The 25,006-nt window shown below is 50.2% G+C and overlaps 1 protein-coding gene across 4 annotated transcripts in view; it reads left to right on the top strand.

Moving 5' to 3' along the window:
* EEFSEC (eukaryotic elongation factor, selenocysteine-tRNA specific) overlaps positions 1-25,006 on the top strand; it is a 175,756-nt gene that overhangs the window by 68,912 nt on the left and 81,838 nt on the right. For all 4 annotated transcript variants that reach the window (XR_014823891.1, XR_014823892.1, XM_084989642.1 and 1 more), the window contains exons 3-4: positions 8,047-8,143; positions 10,236-10,400. Coding sequence is in view for 2 of the 4 variants with exons in the window: in XM_084989642.1 (XP_084845768.1) it covers positions 8,047-8,143; positions 10,236-10,400 (262 nt within the window). In the remaining 2 variants the exon portion in view is untranslated. The remainder of the gene's footprint in view (positions 1-8,046; positions 8,144-10,235; positions 10,401-25,006) is intronic.

Genomic DNA, 25,006 nt, shown 5'->3' with positions numbered 1-25,006 from the left:
TGCCTTCCCATTTATGATTTTTTTTCAGATCTAACACCTGCAGCTCTCCCTCAGAATTCTCAAGTTGGCTAAATTAAAGCTTCAGCCCTGAGAATGGGCCAAATATGTCATAAAAGATTTCCTAGCGCCGCCTTTTGTTAGCAAAATTCATCAATCCGATAAAATCGACACATTTAGATAAGTGTTGCATAAGAATTCAGACTTTGTTATTCCCAGCGGAAGTGGATATGAGACTGTAAAAAGGAAGATAAAAAATTATATCTTCTTTTTAGTGAGTTATTTGATCTCCCTACCATTTTATTTACTTGTCAGAAAGGGGAGACCAGGTGCTCTGGACCCCTGCATAAACCCAGTCACAATGGCAGTATCCTCTGCTGTAAAGGAGACCTTCTGGGAAGGGCTTAGGGTACTAGTAAAGGTAAATTAATGTTAACTATTTTCATTAGTTAAATGTAATAAAAATTCTCATTTGCATGTTTAAATTACTATTCCTATTTTAATTTATTGGTAACAGATTACGCCCTTTATCACACATCTAGAGGAAATGGGCCTCTGAGGGGCCTTGGGCACCTCTGCTGTCTGTGTACAATGCCTGGAGGCTCGAAGAAAGCACTGCCACCCTGCTGGGTTGTCTTCTGTGAGCCCACAAGACCAGGCCAGGACCATCACCTCTGTCTCTTAGGAGAACATTAGCTATTACCTCTGTGCAGCTGGGAACTTCTTTAAGTTACTTTAAGTGGCTATTTTCTTTACTTGTGGTTCCTTGTTAGATAAATCCTTTGTAAAGGCTGGTCTAAATGTGAAGAAGCTTTCTATCTAGAAAGGAGAAACTTGGACTGCTGAGTTATTATGTACATTTCAAAGCCTAAAATTTGTTAAAAACACAAAACTTTCTTTTCCCATGTGAAAGAAACAGGAAAATAGAGAAAAGTAGTTAAAAGAAAGAGAGCACCCAAAGGTTCGCAGACTAGGAGCTGCTGACATTTGGTTTATTCCATTCCTATCTTTTTACCATGCATAGTCATCTACCCTTTCTTCCACATTTAAAAAAAGTTGTAGTAAAATATACATAACATAATGTTTATGATTTTATTGGTTTGTAAGTGTACAATTCAGTGGTGTTAAGAACATTCACAAAGCTATGCACCCAGGACTGCCCTGTGGCCTACAGCATAACTACAGCATCACCACTGTCTGTAACCTCGTACTTTTCACAGTCCCTAACATAAACTCTGTGCCCATTGACCCATGACCCTTCCCTCTTCCCTCCCCAGGCCCTGGTAAATACTGTTCTGCTCTATGTTCCATCTCTATGAATTTGACTGTTCTGGGACTTCATATAAATGGAATCATGCAGTATTTGGCCTTCTGTGTCTGGTTTATTTCACATAGCATAATGCTTTTGGTCCGTCTGTGTTGTAGCCTATGTTGGATTTGCACTCCTTTTTATAGCCCAGTAGTACTCTGTCCTGGGTATAGACTCTTTTGTGTATCTGTTCATCTTTTGATGGATACTTGAGTTGTTTTCTTTTGGCACTTGTGAATGATGCTGCTGTGAAGGCTGGTGGAGAACCTACTTCAGTTCCTTTGGGGACCCACCTAGCATGGGGTTCCTGGGTCCAATGGTGATTTTATGTTTAACCCTCAAGGAACCTCCATACTATTCCCCTTGTGGCTACATCATTTTATATCCCCATCAGCAGTGTGTTAGGGTTCCCACTTCTCTACATCCTCACCAGCACAGAGGTTTCCCTTTTTTCACAGTCATTCTAGTAGGTGTGAGCTGGTACTTTGTGGTGCTCATGTTTGGTCTCCCTGGTGGCTGATGGTGAGCAGCTCTTCATTGCTTATTGGCCTCTGCATGTCTTCTTTGGACAAATGGCCACCAAGTCATTTGCCCATTTTTTAATCAAGTTGTTTCGTTGTTCTTGCATTGAAAGAGTTCTTTATATATTTTGGACATTAATCCCTTGTCAGATTTGCAAAACTTTTCTTCAGTTCTATAGGTGTATTTTCACTTTCTTGATCATATTCCTTGATCCACAAAAGTTTTTAATTTTGATAAAATCCAATTAATTTTTTTCGCATGTGTTTTTGGTGTCATATTTATGAAATTGTTGCCAAATCCAATGTCATGAAGATTTTCCCCAATTTTTTTCCCAGGAATTTTATTGTGTTAGCCCTTAAGTTTGGCCTTTGATCCATTTTTAGTTAATTTTTATATGTGGTAATGTTTGTTAAGGGCCCAACTCCATTCTTTTGCATGCAGATACCCAGTTTTCCCAGCACTATTTGTTGAAGATTGTCCTTTCCCCTTTCATCCTTATGCCAAATCAGTTGACCAGACATGTGGGTCTGGCTGGCCTGTGTCCCTCCTTCTGCCAGTCCTTGCCGCTTTTTTCACTGTCCCTTTGTAGAGTTTCTTTCGAGAAGCTGAGTCCTCCAACTCTCTGCTTCTTTTTCAAGATTATTTTGGCTATTTGACGCTCTTTGCAATTCTCATCTGAATGTAAGGATCTGCTTTTCCATTTGAGCAGAAAGAGTGGTTGGAATTTTAACAGGGACTTGATTGAATCTGTAGATGGTTTTGGGTGGAATGGACATCTTAACAGGAGTGTATCTTCCAATCTGTTAACATTAGTTAGATCTTTTAAAATTTCTTTTATCCAAGTTTTGTAGTTTTGGGTATACTAGTCTTTCGTCTGCTTGGTTAGATTTACTCCTAAGTATTTAATTCTTTTAGCTGCTATTATAAATGGAATTGCTTCCTTAATTTCCATTTTAGATTGTTGTTGCTGGACTCTAGAAACACAACTGATTTTTGTGTGTTGACCTTGTACCCTTCAACTTTGCCAAATAACTTTCTCTCCTTTTAAATATAGAATTATAATTATAAGGTATTTACCTATTTTATTTCTACTTTTATTAGGTAATATCTTATAGAGCAGTTCTTCATGTAACTGTCACTCCATTGCTGACCCTCTGGAATGTCTTACATTTTCCTTCTTGTAAATAAACAATCCTGGTGAACATCTTTGACCATCATTAAACTTTGTATTTTCAGTTTTTCCTCTTGAGAGAGCCACAGGTGTCGGGTCACTAGGTCAATGGGCTGGAGAACCTTGGGAATCTTCTTGGTGCATCTCTGTGTTCTTTTCCATTTCACACAGGTACCAGCAGTGAACTCTACATCTAATTTTAAAATATATTTGAGGGAGTTCCCATCGTGGCTCAGCCATAACGAACCTGACTAGTATCCATGAGGATGTGGGTTCAATCCCTGACCTCGCTCAGTGGGTTAAGGATCTGTCATTGCCCAGAGCTGTGGTGTAGGTCACAGACGCAGCATAGATCTCAAGTTGCTGTGGCTATGGCATAGGCCAGCAGCTATAGCTGTGATTCGACCCCTAGCCTGGGAACTTCCATATGCCTCAGGTGTGGCCCTAAAAAGAAAAAAAGAAAAAAACTGAAACATTTAGGATAAAATGTTGTTTTACTTTTGTTATAATATGTGATTCTTTAATTACTGGTGAGCCTGAATATTTTTCCTTAGGTGTATAAATTAGTTGTGGATTCATGTGCTTAATTTATGCCCATATATTTTGTCTATTTACCTCTTATAATTTTAATGCTTTTTTTTTATTTTTAGGAATGTTTAATATTAATAAGAATGTTGTTATTAATTAACCCTTTGCCTATCATATTTCCTACAAGTAAAGCTTTAGCATTTGTTGTTTGTCTTTATATTTTAGGGTTTTTTTTTGACATGCAGAAGTTTCTAATTTTTATGTAGTCAAACTCTTTTTCTTTGTGATTTCTTTATCTCTGAAAGCATTCAAAATTATTCTTGCATAAGCATTTATCAATGTTAACACAAATAAAAATAGAAGATAAAAATGTACCCACAATCTCCCCAGTGCATCAAATTAGTGTTTTTTTCCCTCGGATCCCTGTCGGTCTTTCCCACGTGTATATAATTTGAGGTAGTTGTTATCACATCATTGACACTGTTCTGTGTTCTAGGCTTTTCTGTTTATTTTTCCACTAAATGTTATCATCTGACAGCATCCTTGGTGCATCTTTCTCCCAGACTCCGTCTGTTTCCTCCAGATTTTAAGCATTTTCTATTTCCTTATTTCGTGTTTTAGGCAAGGCTGTCTGCTTAGAGCCACCTGCTCCCTGGGGTTGGATGGGATGCTAGGTCCACATGCCCTGGCTGCTGCCAGCAGGCTCTTCCATCCCTGCTCTGTGGCTGACTCTAAACTCAGTTCATCTCTGAGTTGGTATTCTTCCTCTGTAATGTGGGGGCTTATGAGTTCAGCCTCACAGTGTTGATTGTGAGGGAGCATTTGATCCAGAACCTGGCCTGTTACGGGAGCTTGGTGATCACAGCTGTGACTCGTAGAGCACCTCCTGTGTGCTTGGCCCTGCGCTAGGCCTTCCTTTCCTGAAATCCATCATTCCAGTTCACTCAGGGTTTTGTATCTGGTTTGACTGGTGAGAAAAACAAGGCATAATAAATATCACCATTTAAAAAAATCACTATTCTGAATTCTGCTCTTCTAAACCTAAACCTTAGACTTGCTTTTGTTTACATCTTTTATGTGAGTTATGCACACACAAACACAGATGCATGTGCAATTTTTTTTTTTTTAATCTGAGATTGTTTGTGTGTTACCATAGGTCAGCCTGCATGCACAGTCAGCACATCTGGGCCAGCTCACCGCCAGGAGCCACAGCTGCACAGGGAGTCGGGTGGGTGCTGGGAACAGGAGCCCTGGATGTGCTCTGGGTCAGCTCCACCTGCTGCCCAGCTGGGGCTGCTCTCAGGGCTCTTCCCCACATCTCTGGCTCAAGCTCCTTGTGCTCTGGAGCCCAGACAGGAGCCTGGATCTGAAACCCTGGCAGGAGGGGCCTTTTATCCCCCAGGGCCACCAGAAGCCAGGATGCTCCAATGTGTGGCTCATTCAGGAAACCAGCAAGGCCATCTTCTCTTGAGCCTGGGAAAGGGCCAGACATCCAGCCCAATGTGCCTTTATGTTTTGTTACAATTCATTGCCCAAAAGGGTTTGGATGAACAATAATCAAATTTCCGAAAGCTTTATGGTTAATCGCTGGAATTCTCAGTGCACGCTTTCCCCCTTCTGAGGCCCTGGGCCTCAGGCTCTTGGAGTGCTGGCAGAGATGGTGCCCCTGTGATGGGCCCTGGCTTGTGGCAGGTCCTGGCTCTCAGATTCTGTGTCTGGAGTCCTCCCTTTGGTCTGGGGGTGGGCTCTTCCTCCTGCCCTCTCTGCCTCCTTGGGAGTAGCCTAGACTCTGGACTCCTCCAGACCAGCTTCTCACTCCTTGGGCCCCTGAACAGGGGGTCTGAGCCCTGCCCCTGGGGCTTAGATCACTGAAGAGTGCCTAGCTACTGCTCCTCATCCTGCCTTTTCTTCTGTTTCTTTTCTTCTTTCTACCTCAGTGTTTTTATGTCTCCCCCCCTCTCCCCTCACCATTCCTTTTCTTTTTCATTCCTTTTCCTCCTTCCTTCTCTCTCCAAACTATCTTCTCTCCCAAGGCATGTGTATAGGCTCTGGAGCTATTTTTAAGTGGGTCCCAAGCCAGGTGGGGCCTCTTCCCCTGTGAACCCACATCATCTTGTCACACTGACCTTTGGGCAACTGGTGGCTCCTGACATGGTTTAACTAGCTCTTTAGGGAACTCTAGCTTCTCAGAGTTACTTCCTCTTGTCTTAAAACAACAAAACAAAACAAACAAACCAAAAAACCCCAAAAACCAGACCTTTTTAAGGACTCACTGCCCCCCCCCGCCCCCGCCAGGGCCAGGAACTCAATTGACCTATTCTCAAATGTATTGATTCTTCTGCCTGCTCAAATCTGCTATTAAGTTCCTCTACTAGTTTTTTCTTGTTTCCATTATTGTATTTTTCAACTCGAGTTTCTCTTTGGTTCTTTTTTTTTTTTTTTTCTTTTTAGGGCAGCACCTGTGGCATATGGAAGTTCCCAGGCTAGGGGTCGAACTGAAGCTGCAGCTGCCAGCCTACACTACCACAACACAGGATCCAAGCTGCATCTGTGACCTATGCCAGATCCTTAACCCACTGAGAGAGGCCAGGAATTGAACCTGCATCCTCATGCATACTAGGTGGGTTCTTAATCCCCTGAGTCACATTAGGAGCTCCTGACTCTTCTGATATTCTCTGTTTGGTGAGACATTATCCTCATTCTTTCCTTTAGTTCTTCAGACATAGTTTCCTTTATTTTTCTGAACATACTTAAAACAACTGATTTAAGTTTTTGTCCAGTAGAACTTCCTCAGGAACAGTTTATTTAAACTCTTTTTTTTTTTTTTTTCCTGTGCATGGGCCATACTCTTGTTTCTTTGCATGTCCTGTAAGTTTTTGTTGAAAAGTGGACATATAGAATAAAATATGTGGCAATTCTGGCAATCAGATTTTCCTCTTATCCCCACCCTTCCATAGTTTGTTGTATTATCTGCTTGTGAACTACATTTGCGAACTAATTCTATAAAGTCATATGTGACCACCTACTTGGTCATCAGCTAGTGACTAGACAGAGATTTCCTTACCTGCCTGGAACCAGTGAGTCTCCCAGTCTTTGCTGAAAGACTCTATGTGCATTTGGGGGCATATTCCCAATATTGTCAACTCTACCTTAGTCTTCACTTCCTGCATGCTTAAAACCCCAAGGTCAGTCAGAGGTGAGAGCTTATGGCCTTCTGTGCACAGTGCTTTGGGCATGCCTACAGCCCTGTGCCTAAAAGTAGCCTTCTAGATTCCTTCTAGATGAATATGTCAGAGCTTTGCAAAGCCTCCCATGGAATTTCTCTAGCTTTTCCTTCTAAGCTTTTTGGTTTGCCACTTGTTTGCCCAAACTCTTATCCTTTGCCTCAGGCAACTGTGATGTTAAACAATTGCCTCCAATTATTTTCAACAAATGCCCCCAGGAAAAGGCTGTTTGCGTTGGGAAAGCTCCAAAGCACATCAAATAAAGAAAGGCTTGCACATGGGGCCTTCCAAGGAACCACCAGATAAGAAAAATAATATTTCTCTGGGAAAGGGGCTTTGATGGAACTCAAACACATTCTGCCCCTTTCAGTGGCTGTCAAGCTGCTGGTTTCCACTCTGACTACAGGCTCTGGTTATTAAGGCTACTGCAGAGTTGGGGAGGGGTCAGTAGGAATAAGGCAAGTGAAAATGCCCCAAAGTTCTCTTATTCTTACTGAGATTCAGCTGTTTTGTTTTGTTTTTTAAATAAACATTCCACAGATTGCTGCAAGCCTTTGGTTAACTTTCAGTTCTGAAACAGTTGATTCTGATCATTTTTGCCAGTGTTATTGCTTTCATAGGGAAGAGCCTTTTTGAATTTCCTTACTCCATATTTTGCTAATTTTTCAGTTTGTTGAGCCTTTGATGTATACCTCATGAATTTATCCCAAATCAAAGCAAAAAAAAAAAAAAAGAGAGAGAGAGAGAGAGAAAGTCATATCCACCATGTTTATCACAGTGTTATTTATAATAGTGAAAAATTTGTAGTGTTCTAAATGAGTAGCATTGCAGGGAAAGTATGTGAATTCTGGGTCACACTATCATGCAGCTGTTAAAAATGAAAGAGGAGGCCTGGGGTGAGGGTAGCAGGAGTATAACTAGTAGTGGTTCTGCAGCTGGATGGTTGGAGATTGGCTTTGAGATTGATGACAGTGACTTGGAACAAATCAATTTGCCCCTCTAAGCCTCAGGTTTCCATTTATAAAATGGTGACTGTTCCATGGTAGTTTTGTGGCTATCATTTCAATGAAAATATCCAGGTCATATTCTTGTCTTTGTCAAGTGAGTCTTATTTTTATCTTTGTTGTTGTTATTTTCAGTAGGTTTGTTTAAGTTGTGTTGTTCAACACAAGGCTTCCCCTTTGGACCCCAACACTTCTCACCTGCCAGATGGAGTGATCAGCTCTGTCTTCCACAGATGTGCCCTGTGTCCCGGATGGCTGGTGATGGCACTTGGACTTGTCTTTCTGTTCCAGGTTCCGAGGCGCACCCATCATACCTGTGGCGGCCAGGCCTGGGGGACCGGAGGCCCCCGAAACAGAAGCTCCGCAGGGCATCCCCGAGCTCATCGAGGTATGGTCAGCTCCAGCCCAGCCCACTCGCCAGGTCTCTCGTGCCTGCTCGGTCTAGGGGTGGGGGTTGGGTGGCCAGAAAGAGGTCTCAGAGGCTATTCCTTTAAAGCTGTCCCCATGTGCCCCTCATCTCCCTCTGGAAGTTAAACCACAACAGAACCCCAGACCCCTGCCTCCAGCCCACTGCTCTGCGGCACTGTATGGACCGTTGGCCTTTTTCCTTTCTCTGGTCAGGCTCCTCCATGAGGCTGCTCCCACCTGTCAGGGTTCTGGGGCCACACCACCCATTCCAGTCCTTAGGGTTGTGCCAGCTCCTGCAGTGTGTCCCACCCAGGCAGGCCACGAGGCAGGGTGGGGACACAGGCCCAGCAGGGGGCAGTGTGGCTTGTTACATTATCTGTTCCTCCAGGCTTGCTGGTGGTGGACAGAGGGGCAGCGCAGCCCTTGACAGGTGCCCTGGACAGCTCTGAGGTGGGAATAGTGCTGTACTGATCCTGGGCCTGAATGGCGTGGTCCAGCACAAGCCTCACTGCCCCTCTCTGTGACCTTACATGCTTGACCTGCTCTCTCTGGCCTCAGTTCCCTCACTTATAAAGTAGGAAGATAATAGAAGCACTTAGCTCATGGAGTTTGTGTTAATATGTGTCATGTGCTGGAACGGTGCCATATCAGCATTTACTATGACTGTGAAGTTGACCATCATATACCAGGCCCCACACTGAGTTCTGTTCGTACGTGATCATTAACATTCACAGTGCCCTGAGGAGGCTGAAGGTATTTATCCACATTCATCCACCAAGAAAGAGTCTGAGATTCAGAGAGGCCAGGTTACTTGCACGAGGCCTCATAGTGAGCATGAGGTGGCAACGGGATTCAGATCCAGGTGGACTGTGGGGACTGGCTTTGGGGTCTACCTGTGCTGGGTCTGCAGAGCCAGGATCAGCTAGCCACATGCACAGCCACCATTTCTGTGGTTACAAGGTGCTGACCCTGCTGACTTAGCAGAGTGAACATTTTCGGGATGAGGCTCCTGTTACTTTTTCATCAACTCCAGAGAACACTGGTCTAGGAAACTGGGACAGTTGTTTTTGTTAAAGCAAAATCCACACAAATGCTGCTGTTGGAGATGTTCATATGGTCCTTTAAGAAGCCTCTGCATAAATCTCAGGCCAAGCCTGTTCTGAGCCTCTCGTCTTTTTCCGAAAGAATTGTTGCCACAAGACTAAGAGTTTGGAACATTCACTACCAAATACTTTCTTGACAGTCTGTTCTCTATCAAAATCAGAAAGGAGCACAATGAAAGGAGTAATGTGGTCCTGATTTTCATTTGTTTCTGGTAATTGGCTCTGACAACACCTCCGAGCACGAGGGAAGTAGGCAGCTTAAGGCCCAAGTGCAGGGAAGGAGTTGGAGAAGCAGGACAGCAGAGCCTCTCTGGCCCTCGACAGACATTAGGTTGTCCCTCTGTACCTTCTGGGCTTGGGGAAGTGCCTTTGTGCCACCCTGCCAGACCTGGGCAGCTGCCCCTGGAGTCCATCTCCACAGCTTCAGTTTCCCTTCAGCCACCCTGCATCTGCTGGAGCTGCTTGGGGCGCATGCAGCTGGGCATGGAGCCAGATGAACAGGTGACCCCAGTGCTCTCTTAACTGGGTACCAAGAAAACAGGGAAGAAAAGCCTTTGCAGAGGCAGCATCCTTGGGAGGAGCAAGGAGCATGCGGCTATTCTGCCTAGCAACATCCCAGGGCGTCCGTGGCTGCTGCCTGCTGCTCAGGGAAGGGCAGGAGCAAGACCTCCTTATGTCCCTTAGTACCTGGGACGTCAGGAAGGAACGCAGTACCTGCTGTGCCCTTAGCAGGCAGGTACACGGCGTGGTTGTGGAGGAGGGCCTGGAGGGTCCCATCAGGAGGATAGGGCAGGATCCTCCAGGCCCCTTTCCTCTGCACCAAGAGAGGGAGCTGAGAGCATGGCATGCGCTCTGCATGCAGTTGGGTGTCATCCACCTCCAACCTCCTGGACCACAGCCTCTGCCCTCGGTCCCGCCCCATCTAGCTTCTCTACCTGGCAGGGTGTGACAGCAGCATCTCTTTTCCAGCTCCTAACGTCCCAGATTTCCATCCCAGCGAGGGACCCCTCGGGCCCATTCCTGATGTCTGTGGACCACTGCTTCTCCATCAAAGGCCAAGGCACAGTGATGACAGGGACCGTCCTCTCAGGCTCTGTCAGCCTCGGCGACAGCGTGGAGATCCCAGCCCTCAAGGTCAGTCTGCCCTGCCCTTCCTTTTGGCCTCTTGCTCTAGCAGGAAAGGAGGGGTGATCCCTTTGCCCCTTCATCTGCTGGGCTTGCTCCTGGGACTGGCTCTGCCCCACTGTCTCCCCACTTTGCCTGCCTCCTGGAGCTGCCATGCTCCCCAGTTCTCATAACAACACCCACTGATTGGAGCATCCCAAGCAGGCCTTCTTTATAGATAAAGAAACAGCTGGGAGCTCCCTGGTTGTCTGGTGGTTAGGATTCTGCACGCTCACCACTGTGGCCTGGATTCACTCCCTGGTCTGGGAACTGAGATTCTACATTAAGCCAATGCACACTGCGCAGTCCAAAAAAAGAAAAGAGAAGAAAAGAAAGAAATGGAGGCTGCAGAGGCTATGTGGGCTCAGGAGCATGTGATCCACCAGGGAGGGTGCTGGGGTTACCCTCCCTTTCCACAAGTCCCTGGTCAGGGTGGCAAGGATGTGTGGACTCACTTCTGGGTCCCTTTTGCTTCACCACAAGAATTTCAAATTAAACACCAATTAGAGCCTTGTGTTGCTCAGAGGCATACTGCCTGGATGACACCCAAGTAAGTGTCACATTCCTTGTGACATTGGCAGGTGCCACATCATCCATGGAGGACCTATGGCAGCAGGGGTCTCCCCATCACCCCCATCTTTGGCTAACTTCTGGCTCAGCTCTGATTTACAAAGTGTCCAAGTGCCTATGCTACTCCCCTTCAGTGGGCTGTTCTTAGGGGTTTTGCTTATTGGAGAAAGAGACCGAGGCTCTCCCGACTCCCCTTCTTTCCATGAAAACAAAGTGGGGAGCTCGGAAGGCCTCCCGGGAGTTCTGGGTCCCAGAGAGGTTCTGTGGAGCCAGAGGGAGGGAAGCGGAGGCGTGACTTAGGCCTGTGTGTGAGGCAGGCACAGCCCACTGGCTGTGGTGCTCACAGCCCAGGTAAGTGGATTCAGTGGGCTGTGAATTGGGGGTTCTCCCTGGAGAACTGTGTGGGGATGGATTCTAGGGTTGTCAGCATCCTCCAGAGAAACAGAACTGAAAGGGTGTGTGTGTGTGTGTGTGTGTGTGTGTGTGTGTGTGTGTGTGTGTAGAGATCTTAAAAGAACCAGCCTGTATAACTATGAGGCCGGTGGGCTGGAGATGCAAGGAGAGTAGTGGCAGTTCAGCTCTGAAGGCTGTTGGCTGCGGAACATCCTCTGCTTTCACAGAGGGCGGACTTTGTTCAGGCCTGCAGTTGTCCACCCACCTTATGGAGTGTTACCTGCTGTACTGAGTCCACTAATTTAAATGTGGGTCTCGCCCAAGAACACCTTCTCAGAAACCAGAGGAACGCCCGACCAAATATCTGCACCCCATGTCCCAGCCTCTTGGAAGTGTGAAACTCGCCATCACCCCGGAGAGGAGGTCCATGCCTATAGGGTCTGTCCTGAGCGGTGGTGGGAGGAGGCCAGGGAGCCCTGCTGGCACTGTGCCTGCTAGTGATCCTTCCTGGTCGAGGGCAGCCTGGGAGGGTGCGGGAAAGGCATGAGGGAAACAACCAGAGCTTCCCCAGGTTGGAATCTTTTATGATGTGTGGCTCTTGCTTCCTCCTGCAGGGCTAGGGACCATAGGGAAGAGTCTGCTGACCAGGGAGGGCCAGCCAAAAAAAAAGCCTCCCGTATGGGTCCAAGGCTTCCTGGGGCATCAGCAGGGGTTGGAGGAAGTGTCCCTTGACATGGTGGGTCATAACCCCTCTGTTACCCCATAACCCCACTGGCTACTGCACATCTCCTTTGAAGACCATCTGTCCTAGATGAGGACAGCTTAAATCAAATCCGTGTTGCACCAGGGACTAAAAGTGCACATCTTAAAAAATAAAGCACAAAATTAGAAAAATAAACTAGACTTGTATTTATCGAAATTAAGTTTATAGTACTACTGTGGGTTCATTCTTAGCTGGAACAGAGAATGAATCAGATGCTAAATTTTTTCCCCTCCCTGTGCCCCCTGAGGCAGACCTCCGGCCTGCCCTGGTCCAGTTTCCCCTCTACCCTGGGAGCAGGAGAGGGTACCAGAAGAGGGCTCCATGGGAGGCAGACTTGTTGTGGTGCTTGAGGCTGGGGAGGGAGGACAAGGTGTTTGTTGACAGGCTCGGTGGCTGAAGCACTGGGACCAAGGGTATGTTTGGGCAGGGGGGTACAGAGGCAGAGATGGCCACATTCACCATCCAGGATGCTTGAGTGGGGACAAGTTCTAAGGTCTTTGGCTGCTATTTCCATCCTTACAAAGATGAACTTGCCTGTCAGAGTTTCAGGTACTGATCTTCAGTACTGGCTCACATGGAAGGTGCTTGGCAGATATAAATTTCATTCTCCTCTTGCTTTTCTGTACCTGTTTCTTCCCAGCCTACTTTCCAGCCCTCTTGGTATCTGCTGCTGTACGAGTCTCTAATTTACTAGTCAAGAGAAGCAGAACTTGCCAGCTGTGAACTTGAGTAGTTGGCCGAGGGGTTTTCTAAGCAAAGTATGGAAGGTACAGCCTGGTCCCTCCTTTGCTGCTTATAGTGAACTGTGAGGGGGAGGGAATGACTTGAAGAAGGAGTTGTCAGCACCTGATGACTGGGTGGTTCTTGGCCTGTCAGGATCCCAAAGGATGCTGGAAGCAGGAACCTCACTTTGAAAGAGCATGCCCTGAGGAAAGGCTGGGGTAAGGCTGCACAGCCTTCACTGAAGGGGTCAGGTGTGTGGCTCTGGAATCCAATGACATGTCTCAGCAGAAGCCAGGAGAGAGGTGGGCTGCTCCAGGGAGGCTCCCCTAACATACACGAGACCCACAGGTTTGTGAGGGTGTTATGGCAGCAGAAACACTGCCAGCCTGGGTGGAAATGGATAGAAACCTGACAAAATTAAAATAAAACAGGCAATTGGACTTTGGAATTCTACATGCAGGAAATGACCAGTAGAACAGCCACAAGACATGTTATACTTCAAGATAAAGGAGGAATGACCACAAGGGCAGAGGCCAGAGGTGAGCCCAGAGGCAGAAGATCAAGCCACAGATGGGTCATTCCCAGGCCTGGAAACCTAGTGAAAATTTTTTTGCTGGGTTTCAAACTTGCTTGGGCCCAGTAACCTCTGAATTCCTTCCATTTTGTCCCTGTGCTTGTATTTAGAATGCAAGTAACTTGTTTTCCAGCTCCACGGGCCCACAAATAGCAGCATCTTGCCCCAGAGTGGATCATTCCAGTATCACCTATGCCTAATTAGATGACTTAGATGATGAGACTTTTGAGCTGTTATTTAGGTGTAATTAGAGTTAGTGGTATAATGGGGTGAGAAATGGGGATATTGGGATGGGATAAAAGTATTTTTCGCATGAGATGGGTGTGAAGGTTTGAGGTCAGTGGGTGGACTGTAGTGGGTTGAATTGTGCCCCACAAAAGTTGTGTCCACCCAGGACCTCAGAATATGACCTTATTTGGAGTGGAGCCTCTGCAGATGCAGCCAAGGTGAGGATCTCAAGACCAGATCTTCCTGATTGGGGTGGGCTTGTTATCCAATGACAAGTGTCCAGTGGCACAAGGGTTCATGGAGAGAAAGCATATGATGATAGAGCAACACCTGTGGTGCCCCCACTGGAAGCCAGGATAGGGGTGGGGGGATTCTTCTCAAGGGTCCAGAGGGAACCCTTTGCTGACACACTGGTTTTAGACCTCAGCCTCCAGAACTATGAGGGATATACTTCTGAATTTTAAGCCATCAAGTTTGTGGCAGCTCCAGGAAATGGACAGAGTTTGGATGAAAGGACCAGAGGCAGGAAAAGCTTCAAGTGGCTGTCATCTTGGGCAGGTCCCATCACACCTCTGCGCTCTGACTTTCTTGTGAGGAATTGCAGCCTCGGCTCACCTCTGGGGTGGCTGTGGGAGTGATGTTGGCCTTACCAGTCTTCACAGGTTGGTGGTGGAGCCAGAAGCGTTGCCCGCTGACTGCTAGCTCCACTCTTCCTTTCTTTCTCATGATTCCCATCTGACTGGTGAGAAAACCGAGACAGCATAGCCAGCATCTGAAGTCAGTAGGCTGCTCCCAAGCCCTGGCTCTGGGTGCCATGCCCGCTGCCCCAGGAACCACAGGGCGGGTAGTGGTGTCCCTGCGGTGGCCCCCACTCACCCTGACCTCCACTCACCTTAATCATGGCCGGGGCCTGTCGGGCATGGGGCACTGCAGCGCGGGCCCTGAACCGGATGGCTCTCCTCCAAGGCCAGTGACATCCCCGTCAGATTTCACTAATCAACTTGGACACATCTGACCGCTTGAACTCCCTCGGAGGCGGGGCACAGCCACTCCAAATAAACAGTCGCATTCCCCTCCCAGCCAGACCGCCTGCCGGAGCCTGTCAGCCTAGCCCAGCTTCTGCTGCCCATGTCCGTTCCCAGCTGTGGCCCATTAGCTGATGGAGGTGATGTTGGGGTGCTGGGAGTGGAGGAGAAACACCAAACCCTACTTAGGCCCAGAATGGCCTAAACGCCAGCCTTCACAGCTTTATGGCTCTTTCCATCCTCAGCCTGGGAAAGCCCTCTGGTCCAGTTTGATCTTGGGGGTTTAGGCTGGTGATATTTACAATGGTAACTGGCTGTCAGGATTTTGATGTCTGGAACTGCAGGGAAAGAGAGGGGGACTCATGGCTGGGTTTTTCCGTCCTGCACCTCACTGATGTCACAGCCCAGGCCCCGTGTGCTCCCGCCACCCCGTCCCTGCCTCTGGAACAGGGAGGCCTGGTGTGGTGGACGAGGGATGATGGATGTAGAGTGCCCAGCACCTGGGAGGATGGGTTTGGGCATCCTTGTCCTTGCAGTTCTGCATTGCCACCACCTGGAGCTCCCCCTGTGGGCTTTGCAAGTAGTAAGTGCAGGGCACTTTCCTGGCTGTGAGAAAACAGCTGTCAGGGTCACCAACCTTCTACCTGAACAGAGGTGTGCTTGCCACCCCGGGGCCTGCTGTGAACCCCAATTAGGGCCTGTAATGAACAGGCATCGTCAGGTGAGTGAGGGTGCCTGTATTATTGATAAAGCTTTTAGAGAAAGTTCAGAATTTGATAGCATTTCCCTCCAAGTCAAATCCATATTCATGTTAATTATCTCTTTACTGAAAACCCCTAGAAAAGAAAAAATCTGAAATAGTACTTGGCATTGTCCCTCTTACCTTTTCCTATGCTCTTAGAAGCTAATTGCAGAGTGAAGTGAGCCTGTGACTCTGGAAAGAGTGTTCCATCCAGCAAGCTCGCCTCCCCCATGCCAGCAGCCTTGCCCTTGCCCTGGTGTCTCGCTGCAGGGGCCTGTGCAGGGTAGCTACCTGAAGGGGGTCTGTCTTCCCACTTGGCTGGCCCTGGAGCCCCTCTGCTGTGGTGCCTCATGCCTGGAAAGTATAGCCATCTTCATCCTTGACCCATTCTGTTAGGAAGGTTCTGCAGGAAGGAAGGCTCTTGGTGAATTCCAGGGTTCCATGGGTATCAGTTTTGCTGGAGGAAACTCCTGGGAGTCTGCTTTGCATCCCATGTGCTGGGACACAGAGCTGGGCTCCTCCTGCCCTGGTGGGGCTCACACAGCACTGGGGCACAAAGAACCCAGGATAGTTTGGGGAAAGCCAGAGGGAGGCACCTTGTGCCTTTGAGCAGATTGGCCCTCTTGAGCTGGCTGGCTTTGCAGGGGCCTCTGCCACCTGGTGCACAGCCCCACCCACCTCCGAGGTCTTCACAGAGCTGGCCCTCTCGTCCAGGATGAGATGTCAGGTGCTTTGCAGGGCTTCACCTTGGCCACCTGTCCAGCCTCAGTTCCTCATCCCAGAGCCACACAAGATCACACCTGCTCACAGTCCTGGGGCAGGGCTCTGGTCACAGGTGACAGACAGGCTCCACCTGACAGCACAGTACTTTGGAGGGCAGTGTCACTGAGAGGCTGGGGCACGATGCCTCCCACTATTTCATACTCTCAGTCGAGGCTCAGTCAGCTGGGATTCCAGTTAAAAATTCTGGCAGGAACCATCATTGGCAGGAGCCAGGGCATTAATGTTTGTACTGTCATCCAGGGGCCTCCTCATCACCAGGGACTTGGGGAAGCCCTGGCCAAGCTCGGGGTGATGGGCAAACCTGGCCCCCCGAGGTGATGGGATGCACAGTGTCTGCTAGGCAGGGCCACTGTGGGAAGGGGGAGGCCAGGATCTCATGGAGTGGTCAGCGTGTCCATTTAGCCCCTGCTCTGCACCAGGGGCTAGGCTGCGTCACACTCCTGACTGGAGAGCATGAGAGCTAGAGGGGCTGACTGCCCTGTGGTGGGTGCATGGCTGGGACAGCGGGGCTGCGTTAGGCAGGACACTCTCTGTGGAAGTGGGGGTGCACAGCTGCAGGGTGGGAGAGCCAGAGGGACAGGCTGGAGGGCCCCTCAAAGGAAACAGGCTGGCCAGGCCACCTCTCCCAGCCTCTGTGACACGGCCCCGTGGGGGAGGTGGTCACCTCCAGCCTCCCTGTGGCTCTGGTCCCTGACTATCCTTCTCCAGTTCTGCCTTGACCTTCTTGTTTTTATTTTCCTCCTTAAAGGGAAGTTGAGTGTTTCCTGAGTGCACATAGAGCAAGTGCACCACTTGAACTGAATATTTATAATTCTTTCTTTTAAGAAATAAAACAATTATGAAAATACTATAAGCATTGCTCTAATTGTTCACAGGCTTCAACTTGTAATAATCATAGTGACAGGGCAAGTGAGATGTCTTATTAAAGTAAAGGCACTTGCCTGCTTTTGTTTGAAGTTTTGCTGAAGTGCTTTATTATTATATGTTCTTGTTTAAAAATAAATTCCGTGGAGTCCCCATTGTGGCTCAGCGGAAACGAATCTATCATCCATGAGGATGCGGGTTCAATCCCTGGCCTCACTCAGTGGGTCAAGGATCCGGCGTTGCTGTGAGCCCTGGTATAGGTCACAGACGTGGCTTGGATCTGGCATTGCTGTGGCTGCGGTGTAGGCTGGCGGCTACAGCTCTGATTTGATCCCTAGCCCGGGCACCTCCGTATGGCACAGGTGCAGCCCTAAAAAACAAGAGAAAAAAAATCCAAAAGAATAAAAATCATAAAAAAATAAATTCCAGCATTAGAAGTTTTTTTTTTTTTAAGTTTTATTTTATTATTTTTTATTTTTTTGTATTTTTAGGGCCACACCCGTGGCATATGGAGATTTCCAGGCTAGGGGTCGAATCAGAGCTGTAGCTGCCAGCCTACACCACAGCCACAGCAACATTTCAAGCTACACCACAGCTCATGGCAACGCCAGATCCTTAACCCACTGAATGAGGCCAGGGATTGAACCTGCCTCCTCATGGCTACTAATCAGGTTCATGAACCACTGAGCTACGATGGGAACTCCTTTTTTTTTTTTGGTATTTTCAAAAGTATTTAAATGAGATGACTCTGGGTGAGAGTCTGAGCCAGGCTTATGGGAGTGAGCTGCTCCCGTCCGTCCACACAGCCACCTCCTCAGCTTGTTGTTAGGGACTGGTGTTTGTGAGGACACGTGCACAGGGGAGTGTGGATCAGGACGGTCTGGCCGGTAACTGCGTCGGCCTGCTCACATACCCTTTCCTTTCCCTGTACACATGACCTGCAGAATTCAGCCCTAGGCTGGGCTTCTTGGAGGAGGTAGAGTTATCTGAGAGCAGGTGGTAGGTTCCTGGTGTGAAGGAGGAGAAAGGCTTGCCTAGGAGAAGAGCTGGGACTGGGTGTAGAGAGCTTGGGCAGAGGGGGCACAAGCCACGGCCCTGGCAGGGGGTTGGGGACAGCTTGGTGAATTCGAAGACCTGAAAGGAGGTCACTTTGGCCGATGCTCAGAAAATGGAGACGAATGAGGGGCTCTAGAGGCAGGTGGAGCAGGTTACTAGGGTCTAGAGGTTTCAGTCTTTAAAGATCTTCCTCTGTTGTAATAACGCAGGTAGTTTTGAAGGGGAGAGTGGTGAGTATTGTGTGTGTGTGTTTGTGTGTTGGCGAGACACACAGCACAGAGATGGGTTCAAGGGGCCCAGAGTACCTTTTTGGGGACCAGCTGTTGTGTAGTCCAGGCAGATTGAGGTGACTTGGATCAAGCTGGCAATGCAGGGAGATTTAGGGTTGTTTTGGAGGTGAAATTAACGAGCCGGGGGGAGCCAGGTCCCACAGACTCCTAGGCCTCTGGCTGGAGTAGCAGGTGGGGGTGAGGGGGTGGAGCCATTGCTGAGGGGTGCCAGGGGAGGTCTGAGGTGAGTGCAGAGGCAGAAGGAGGCATAGGTTTGAGGTTTTGGGGCACGTGGTTGGAGGAGAGGTTTGGAAGGCAAGCTAGTCTACGGGGCTGACACTCAGAGGTGTTGGGGGGAAGTCAGGAGTTTGTGAGCCTTCGGTGTGTCCGCTACTGCCTTGGGCCTGTGGCAAGGAAAGATGAGGAAAGTTAAAAAGTGAGCTTTAAGCTGCTTCCCTGAGATTTTACTTCCCGTGCGTAAAGGCTCCCAGGCTCCTCTTGCTCTGAAAGGCGCAGGTCTGAGCAGCCCTGGGCTGGCATTTTAGGACAGGGGGAGGTTATCCCTGCGGAGGGCAGGCGCCCTGAGCCGCCGTTGATCTCACTTGGGGAGGAGTTGCTCCTGTGCCCGTGCCCGTCTGCAAAGCGTCCGGCCATGGGGAGGGCGCCCCGTGCCCCCAGCCCCCGAGACGCTGCCGCTGCGAGAAACAAGCACGGTGACTGGGCGGAAGGTCAGGAGTTTAAGAGCTTGTTTTATTCAAGCCGGGGTAAGAGACAGGAGGGAGTGCGCGGGTTTTATGTGTGGATCCTGGTATTTTCTTTGAGCCGCGGTGGAGAGTGGTCGGGCAGGGAGGGGAGGCAGCCCGCCAGAGGGAACACTGCCAAGCAGAGCTCCGCTAATGCGAACCAGACGGCAGCCCATCTCCCGCCTGACGCAGGCCTCACGGGCAGGAAGGCCCAGGCAGTGGGCTGCTTAACCCTTCGGGTGCTGGCAGCCCGCAGGCGTCTAGACCTTAGCGCTGACACTGGGCCCGTGTGCAGCCCTGGGCGCCTTGGGGGATAGTCTGCAGCTCCCTGGTCTTGACCCACCAGGTGACAGGAGCTCGCCCTGCAACCGCTCCCCCCCGCACCAGCTGTGATGCCCAGAATGTCTGTGGTCATTCAGAAGTCCCCTCACTCAACTGCTGGCCTGGATCCCACGTCCTTTGTGGGGCACTGACCTGGGGCCTGGACATTTTCTCAGGAAAGAGGTGACTGCAGGGTCCCTGGCAGTGGGGTGACTTGCTCAGGGTGGCGTGGCTGGTAGGAGGTGGAGCTGGGGTGGCCCATCTGTTCAGAGCTCGGTGTGCCCCCAGAGCCTGCTGGCACCAGGGACCCTCTGCCTCATCAGTGTCCCTGTTTGTTGGCGGGGCTTGTGGAGCCTGCTCCTTCTTTGCTTCCTGGGGGACCCACCACCAAGTCCATTTTCTCTGTCCTCTCTGAGCATTGTGGCCTGAGGGTGGAGTGTGGGATGTCTGCAGTTAGCGCTACTCAGCCCCAAGAGCATGACCCAAATGTAGGTGGAGAGACAGCTCTGGAACCTCAGGTCTGAGAGGGCAGGGGTTCCCGCCAGTCTGTGCTGGGCCCTCAGTGAATGTGCTGTGTAAGGGGATGTGGTAAGTGGGTGTGCACAAACACGTCTCCCTCGACATGTACACCTTAGTCCCATTAATACTGGAGGAGCATGTGCACGTGTACAGATGTTTGTGCAGAAACGCGTCAGAAAGATCTGAAAGGAGGCACGGCAGGCTGTGCATAGTGGTTCCATCCTGGGGGAGGGAGGGGAAGGTGGAATTTAGGGCTGAGAGAGCTTTCATGTTTTAGTCCTTGTAATTGCTGTTCAGATCTTTTACAATAAGCTTGTATTCATCTGTTTTTTGTGTAGCTTTTAGGGAAGAAGAAATCCAAAGAACCAGAGAAAGAACAGCCTCGGTTCTGTCCTTCCCTCTTCTCTCTCACCTGCCTGTCCTGGGCGGCCATTCCCTGGCCAGTCTCCCAGCACCCCTGCCCTTTGCTTCTCACCTGCCCCTCCCAGGCATCCACCCCATTCTCCCATCTTCCTCTTCCCTCTCCCCTGGAGCTACACAGAACCCCTGCATGCTGGCTGGTGCCTCCTGCACCATGGTATACCCCCTTTCACTCTTGTCCCTTGAACAGCGGCAGCTCCCCAGGGCTGGGAGCCGCCATCTCCCAAATGTGCCTCTGCTTATCCAGAACCCACCCCTTGGGAACCACTGCCCTTCTCGGCCCTCCTCCATGACCCCCTTGACCTGGTAAGGAGAAACCAAGGCCCAGAGGAGCTGAATCACTGTCCAACTCCCGTGACTGGGTGTAGTCTTGTGTGCATCTCCTCGCTGTCCCCATCCTCCCGTCCCTGATTGGAGCCCTCCACATGCCCGCTTTCTTGGGCCACTTCAGGCTTTCCGGGAGTGACCCTGACACTGCCAGCAGTGCTGGCCTCGGGCTCTGCAGACCCCCAGGGTCATAGTTTGCCTTTCTGAACCTGAGGCCTTGAGAGAGGAGGGCTTCAGTGTGATGTGGCCTGGGCTCTGTGGCCCCAGCATGCTGTAGCTGGGGATCGTGAAAAGGCAGTGAATGGTGCAGTGGGCCTGAGGCGCACAGTCACAGGCTCGGTTATGTCAGCCAGTGGGCCCGAGTGGATTTCTAAGGAATGTGCCACGGGCGCTTGAACGTCCACCCAAGAGGGACTCTGAGACTCTCCCATAGCACAGAGCCCCGTGCTGCCCACTGGCCCTCCCTATCACATGCCCAGCAGGGCCCATCGGAAGGGAGTGTCTGGAGGGGGTGAGGGGCTCCACCTTCTCCTGCTGGCCTCCCAGCCTCGGCTCATGGTCTCATCCTGTGACCTGAATGAAATGCAGCAACCAGTGGCCGGAAGTGTGTGGCCTGTCCGCTCTAGGCTGGGAGTGCTGAGTTCCAGCCCCTTCCCAGCTGCGGCCTCGGGTCACGGGGAGCCTTCGAGGGGCTTTTTGATGTGCACCGTGCATGTTTGGCTTGACCAAGTTTGTTTGCTTAAGCATTGCTCTTGCCAGTTCATTCGGACCTTCTCTTTCTTTTAAAAACATGCTGCTTGCCAAAGGTTATTTTGGATCTGTTTTTGTTTATCAGGTAGAGTTGTTCCAGCACGATTGAAAGCAGACCCACATGTCGACACGCGCCTGAGCTGCTCATGGCCCGCGCGCGCACATGGACGTGCACACATAGGCTCTATACACAGCTGTCCAGGGCTCTTGAACACACACAGCTCCTGAGTGGGGTCTAGGGACTTGCAGCTTGAAGATTTTCATCCCCCAAGTGATAGAAATGCAGGACTTGAGGAGGAGAGAAGTGAGGGGCTGTGACCTCTTGAGAGAGTCACCCGGGTGGGTGTGATGAAGCTTTGGGACTGGTTGGCTTGAGGGGACCCGCCTGCTCCGGGCCGCGGCTTGCCCTACCTTCCAGGCCTGCAGCACAGACTGCCAGCTCTGGGCAAATTGTCTGCAGTCAGTAGGGGGAGGGATGGGGCTGGGGTGTGCCTGGGCCCTTGTTTAGGTGAGAGGCCTTCTCCTGTGGGTGCATTTGGTGCATCCTGCTGGAGGACCTGTAGGGAATCTGTTCTGAAAGCGCGTGTCTCTATCGGGACTGCTGTGTGAACACAGCCCTGCTCAGAGCCCCATCTGGGGCCCGCTCCTCAGCTCCTCCTTACTGCTGGGCCCACTACACTTGGAAGGCTCATGGGTATGCCTAGGGTGACCTTCTTACTGTGCCCAGGACAGTGGGCGCATCAGCTCGCTGGTGTTTGCCTCCTGGTGACAGGGACCCCTGCAGGCCATGTGCCCAACAAGGGACTGTGTGTGCATCATAGCTGACAGCCAGCTCTACTTCAAGCACAGCTGGGTTGGGGCTCACAGGGACTTCACTCTGCTCAAATGGCTTTGCCTCAGGCAGACTGTCCTTGTGGGAGCTTCCGTCCAGCCTGTGTTCAGCCCTCCTTCCCAGCAATGCTGTGTGAAAGCTGAGGTCCCCAGGCTGCCGTCAGAGGCCAGGCTCTAGCCATGTGTGCAGTCACCTCAGCTGAGCTGGGTACCCGATAGTCATACCTGTGAGATGCTGTAGGAATCCCTCTTCCATTTCCAATCCTAGACCAATGGAGGGTCACAGTGGGGACCTTAGAGGAGGCTTGCTCCCCATAAAATGGGACCAGAGAGACTCACATTTTAATATTTTCCTCAGAGGAAAACAAATAAAGGCTTATCATTAAAAATGACACTACTGGAAAGGATATAAAAATGACCTCCAGACCCACCCGCCGGGGAGAAGCTGTGCGACCCTTGTCAGCCTCCCAAGCAGCTCAAATGAGTCCAGACACTCGGGGACAGCAGGACACTGTGGGACCATGTTATGTGCACTGCTGTGTCCTCAGTCCCATCCCCTGGCCCTCCCCACAACACAACCTGGATGTCTGTTGTTTTCAGTAAGTAGAGGTCGTATAGTCATGAATCTGACTATAAAACACAAAAGTAATTATGTTTTATCTGAGTTTGGGAATCTTTCTAAAATGTATTTTATACTCCCTTCTTTCCTTAAAGTACACAATTCTTCCTAGAATGCTGTGTATAATTTCATCTTTTTGTGATGATTCAGCCCATTTTGATGAACCAGTTGACATTATAGGATTGGAGCTATTGAAATATATGGTCTGTTTGCTCCACTGAACAGCTCCACACAAACAGGCCTAAGGCCCTGGAAGTCTGTCCAGTGGGAGAGGTCCTGCACTATGCAGGCCATGGGGCTTCTTCCCAGCCGAGAGGCCTTGCAGAGGCCACATGTGAGCAGAGGGTACATGCAGGCTTCTGGGCATTCTCAGGGTTGCCTTATGAGGGATACCCTCCATGTGACTTTACCCCCAGAACAAGGGAAATGGGGGGGTGGGGAGTCTCCACCAGCTGGTGGAGGTCTCTCTGGAGGGGCCAGAGTGGATGGGGGGAGCTGACTGGGTCCCGGCGACGGATGACAGTGGTTTGGTCAGGGTGTTGTTGGAAGAGAGGACAGCAAGGCCTCATGATGTGCTGGATGTGGGGAGGCTCCTGTGACAAGAGGGGAAGTGGTGCTGAGAATGCAGGAAGACCAGGTGTGAGAGGGGAAGGCGCTCGTGGGGTGGGGGCTGTGGTGTGGAGACATCCAGAGGGGGACGTGCTCGACACTGGCCCCTGGTCCCCAGGTGTGCTTTGCTGCTGGAGTGTGCTTGTCTCAGCAGACAGAGCTGCGAGACACGAGTGTGCACACAAATGTGTGTGCATGTATCCGTGATTATAGATACAGGCATAGCCTCTGTGGGAGTGGAGGCTGCTGGTCCATATGCTTCTCCAGGGGCAGGAGCTTCTGTCACCACCAGATGCCTCAAACAGAGTGCCCTTCCCTATCGAGGTGGTTCAGACAGCCTTTCCATGAGAAGAGTGGCTCAGATGCCAGACCCTTAGATCTGTGCTGTGGACCCAGGCCCATGTGGACAGCTCAGGCCTTTCCCAAAGTTTAGCAGGTTACTCACAGTCAAGGGATCTCTTGTCTGAGATGTTCCAGTCCTTCGTGGGTTTGTTGTGCCTGCATGCATGGGGCTACTTAGGGCGGGTGATGGATAGATCTGCAGAGATCAGAGGCCAGAGTGTGGCCCTTGTGGGTGGCTGAAGAGATGAGGGGCACTGCTCCTCAATTTACACCCATGCGTTTCCCTCCTAGGGAAGCTGGGCTGGAGCCACTTGGGCCCCTCCAAGAAATGCTGCCGCACCCTCTGGCACCGCGGTCAGCCTCTGAAACTTCTCCCAGGGCCCCGACTGCTAGGTCCTGGAGCAGTCCCAAGTGTGGCATTACCCGTAAGAACCAGGTAACTAGAACCTGAAGGCATGTCCTGTCTCAGGATTTCTGCATCCTGCACAATCTCAGTGCCACTCAGAGTCCTTCCACTGTCCCCTGTAAGAGCCAGGTGACAAGGACCTGGAGACACAGTCATGTCTCAGGCTTTCTGCCTCGTGCACAGTCCCAGTGCTGCCCAGAATCATTCCAGGGTGCAGGTTCTGCAGCTGGACCGCAAACACAGGTGCCCTTTGGTACTGGTGGGGGCCAGGTGGAAGGGAGCAGCTTGTGGGAAGAGCTGCACTCCCGTGTCCTATGTGGTCATGGAGACTGCGTGCATCCAAAGCTGTGTGTGGAAATGCAGAGCCAGGTCTTGCCATTTTTAAATAGAAGCTGAAAATCTGGATTTTCATGTGGAGTGTTCTGTTTTTAAGTATAGGCCCACGTTTGTCACACAGCATGGGTTCAACAAAACCTGTCTCCCCAGCCTGGAACCTGCCTTTGGGACCTCCGCTCACACTGTGCACCACCCTGTCGGCCACCCTCCTCCAGGGACTTCTTGCCATGTGGCTGGAGAGAATAAATAGGACACAACTCTCTTCACATACTAGTTGGCCAATCAATAACCTTCTTTCTGAAGTGACTGCTCAGTCCTCTGACATGTTTCTGTATCTGGTTGTTTGCCTTATTGTGGATTTGT

This window comes from Sus scrofa, chromosome 13 (assembly GCF_054392235.1).
Source record: "Sus scrofa isolate SSC_HxYL_T2T_F1_AM1 chromosome 13, Sscrofa_HxYL_maternal_Yorkshire_Landrace_v2.0, whole genome shotgun sequence".
Taxonomy (NCBI): domain Eukaryota; kingdom Metazoa; phylum Chordata; class Mammalia; order Artiodactyla; family Suidae; genus Sus; species Sus scrofa.
Note: the sequence above shows the minus strand (reverse complement) of the source record. Positions and strands in the feature narration are given on the sequence as shown.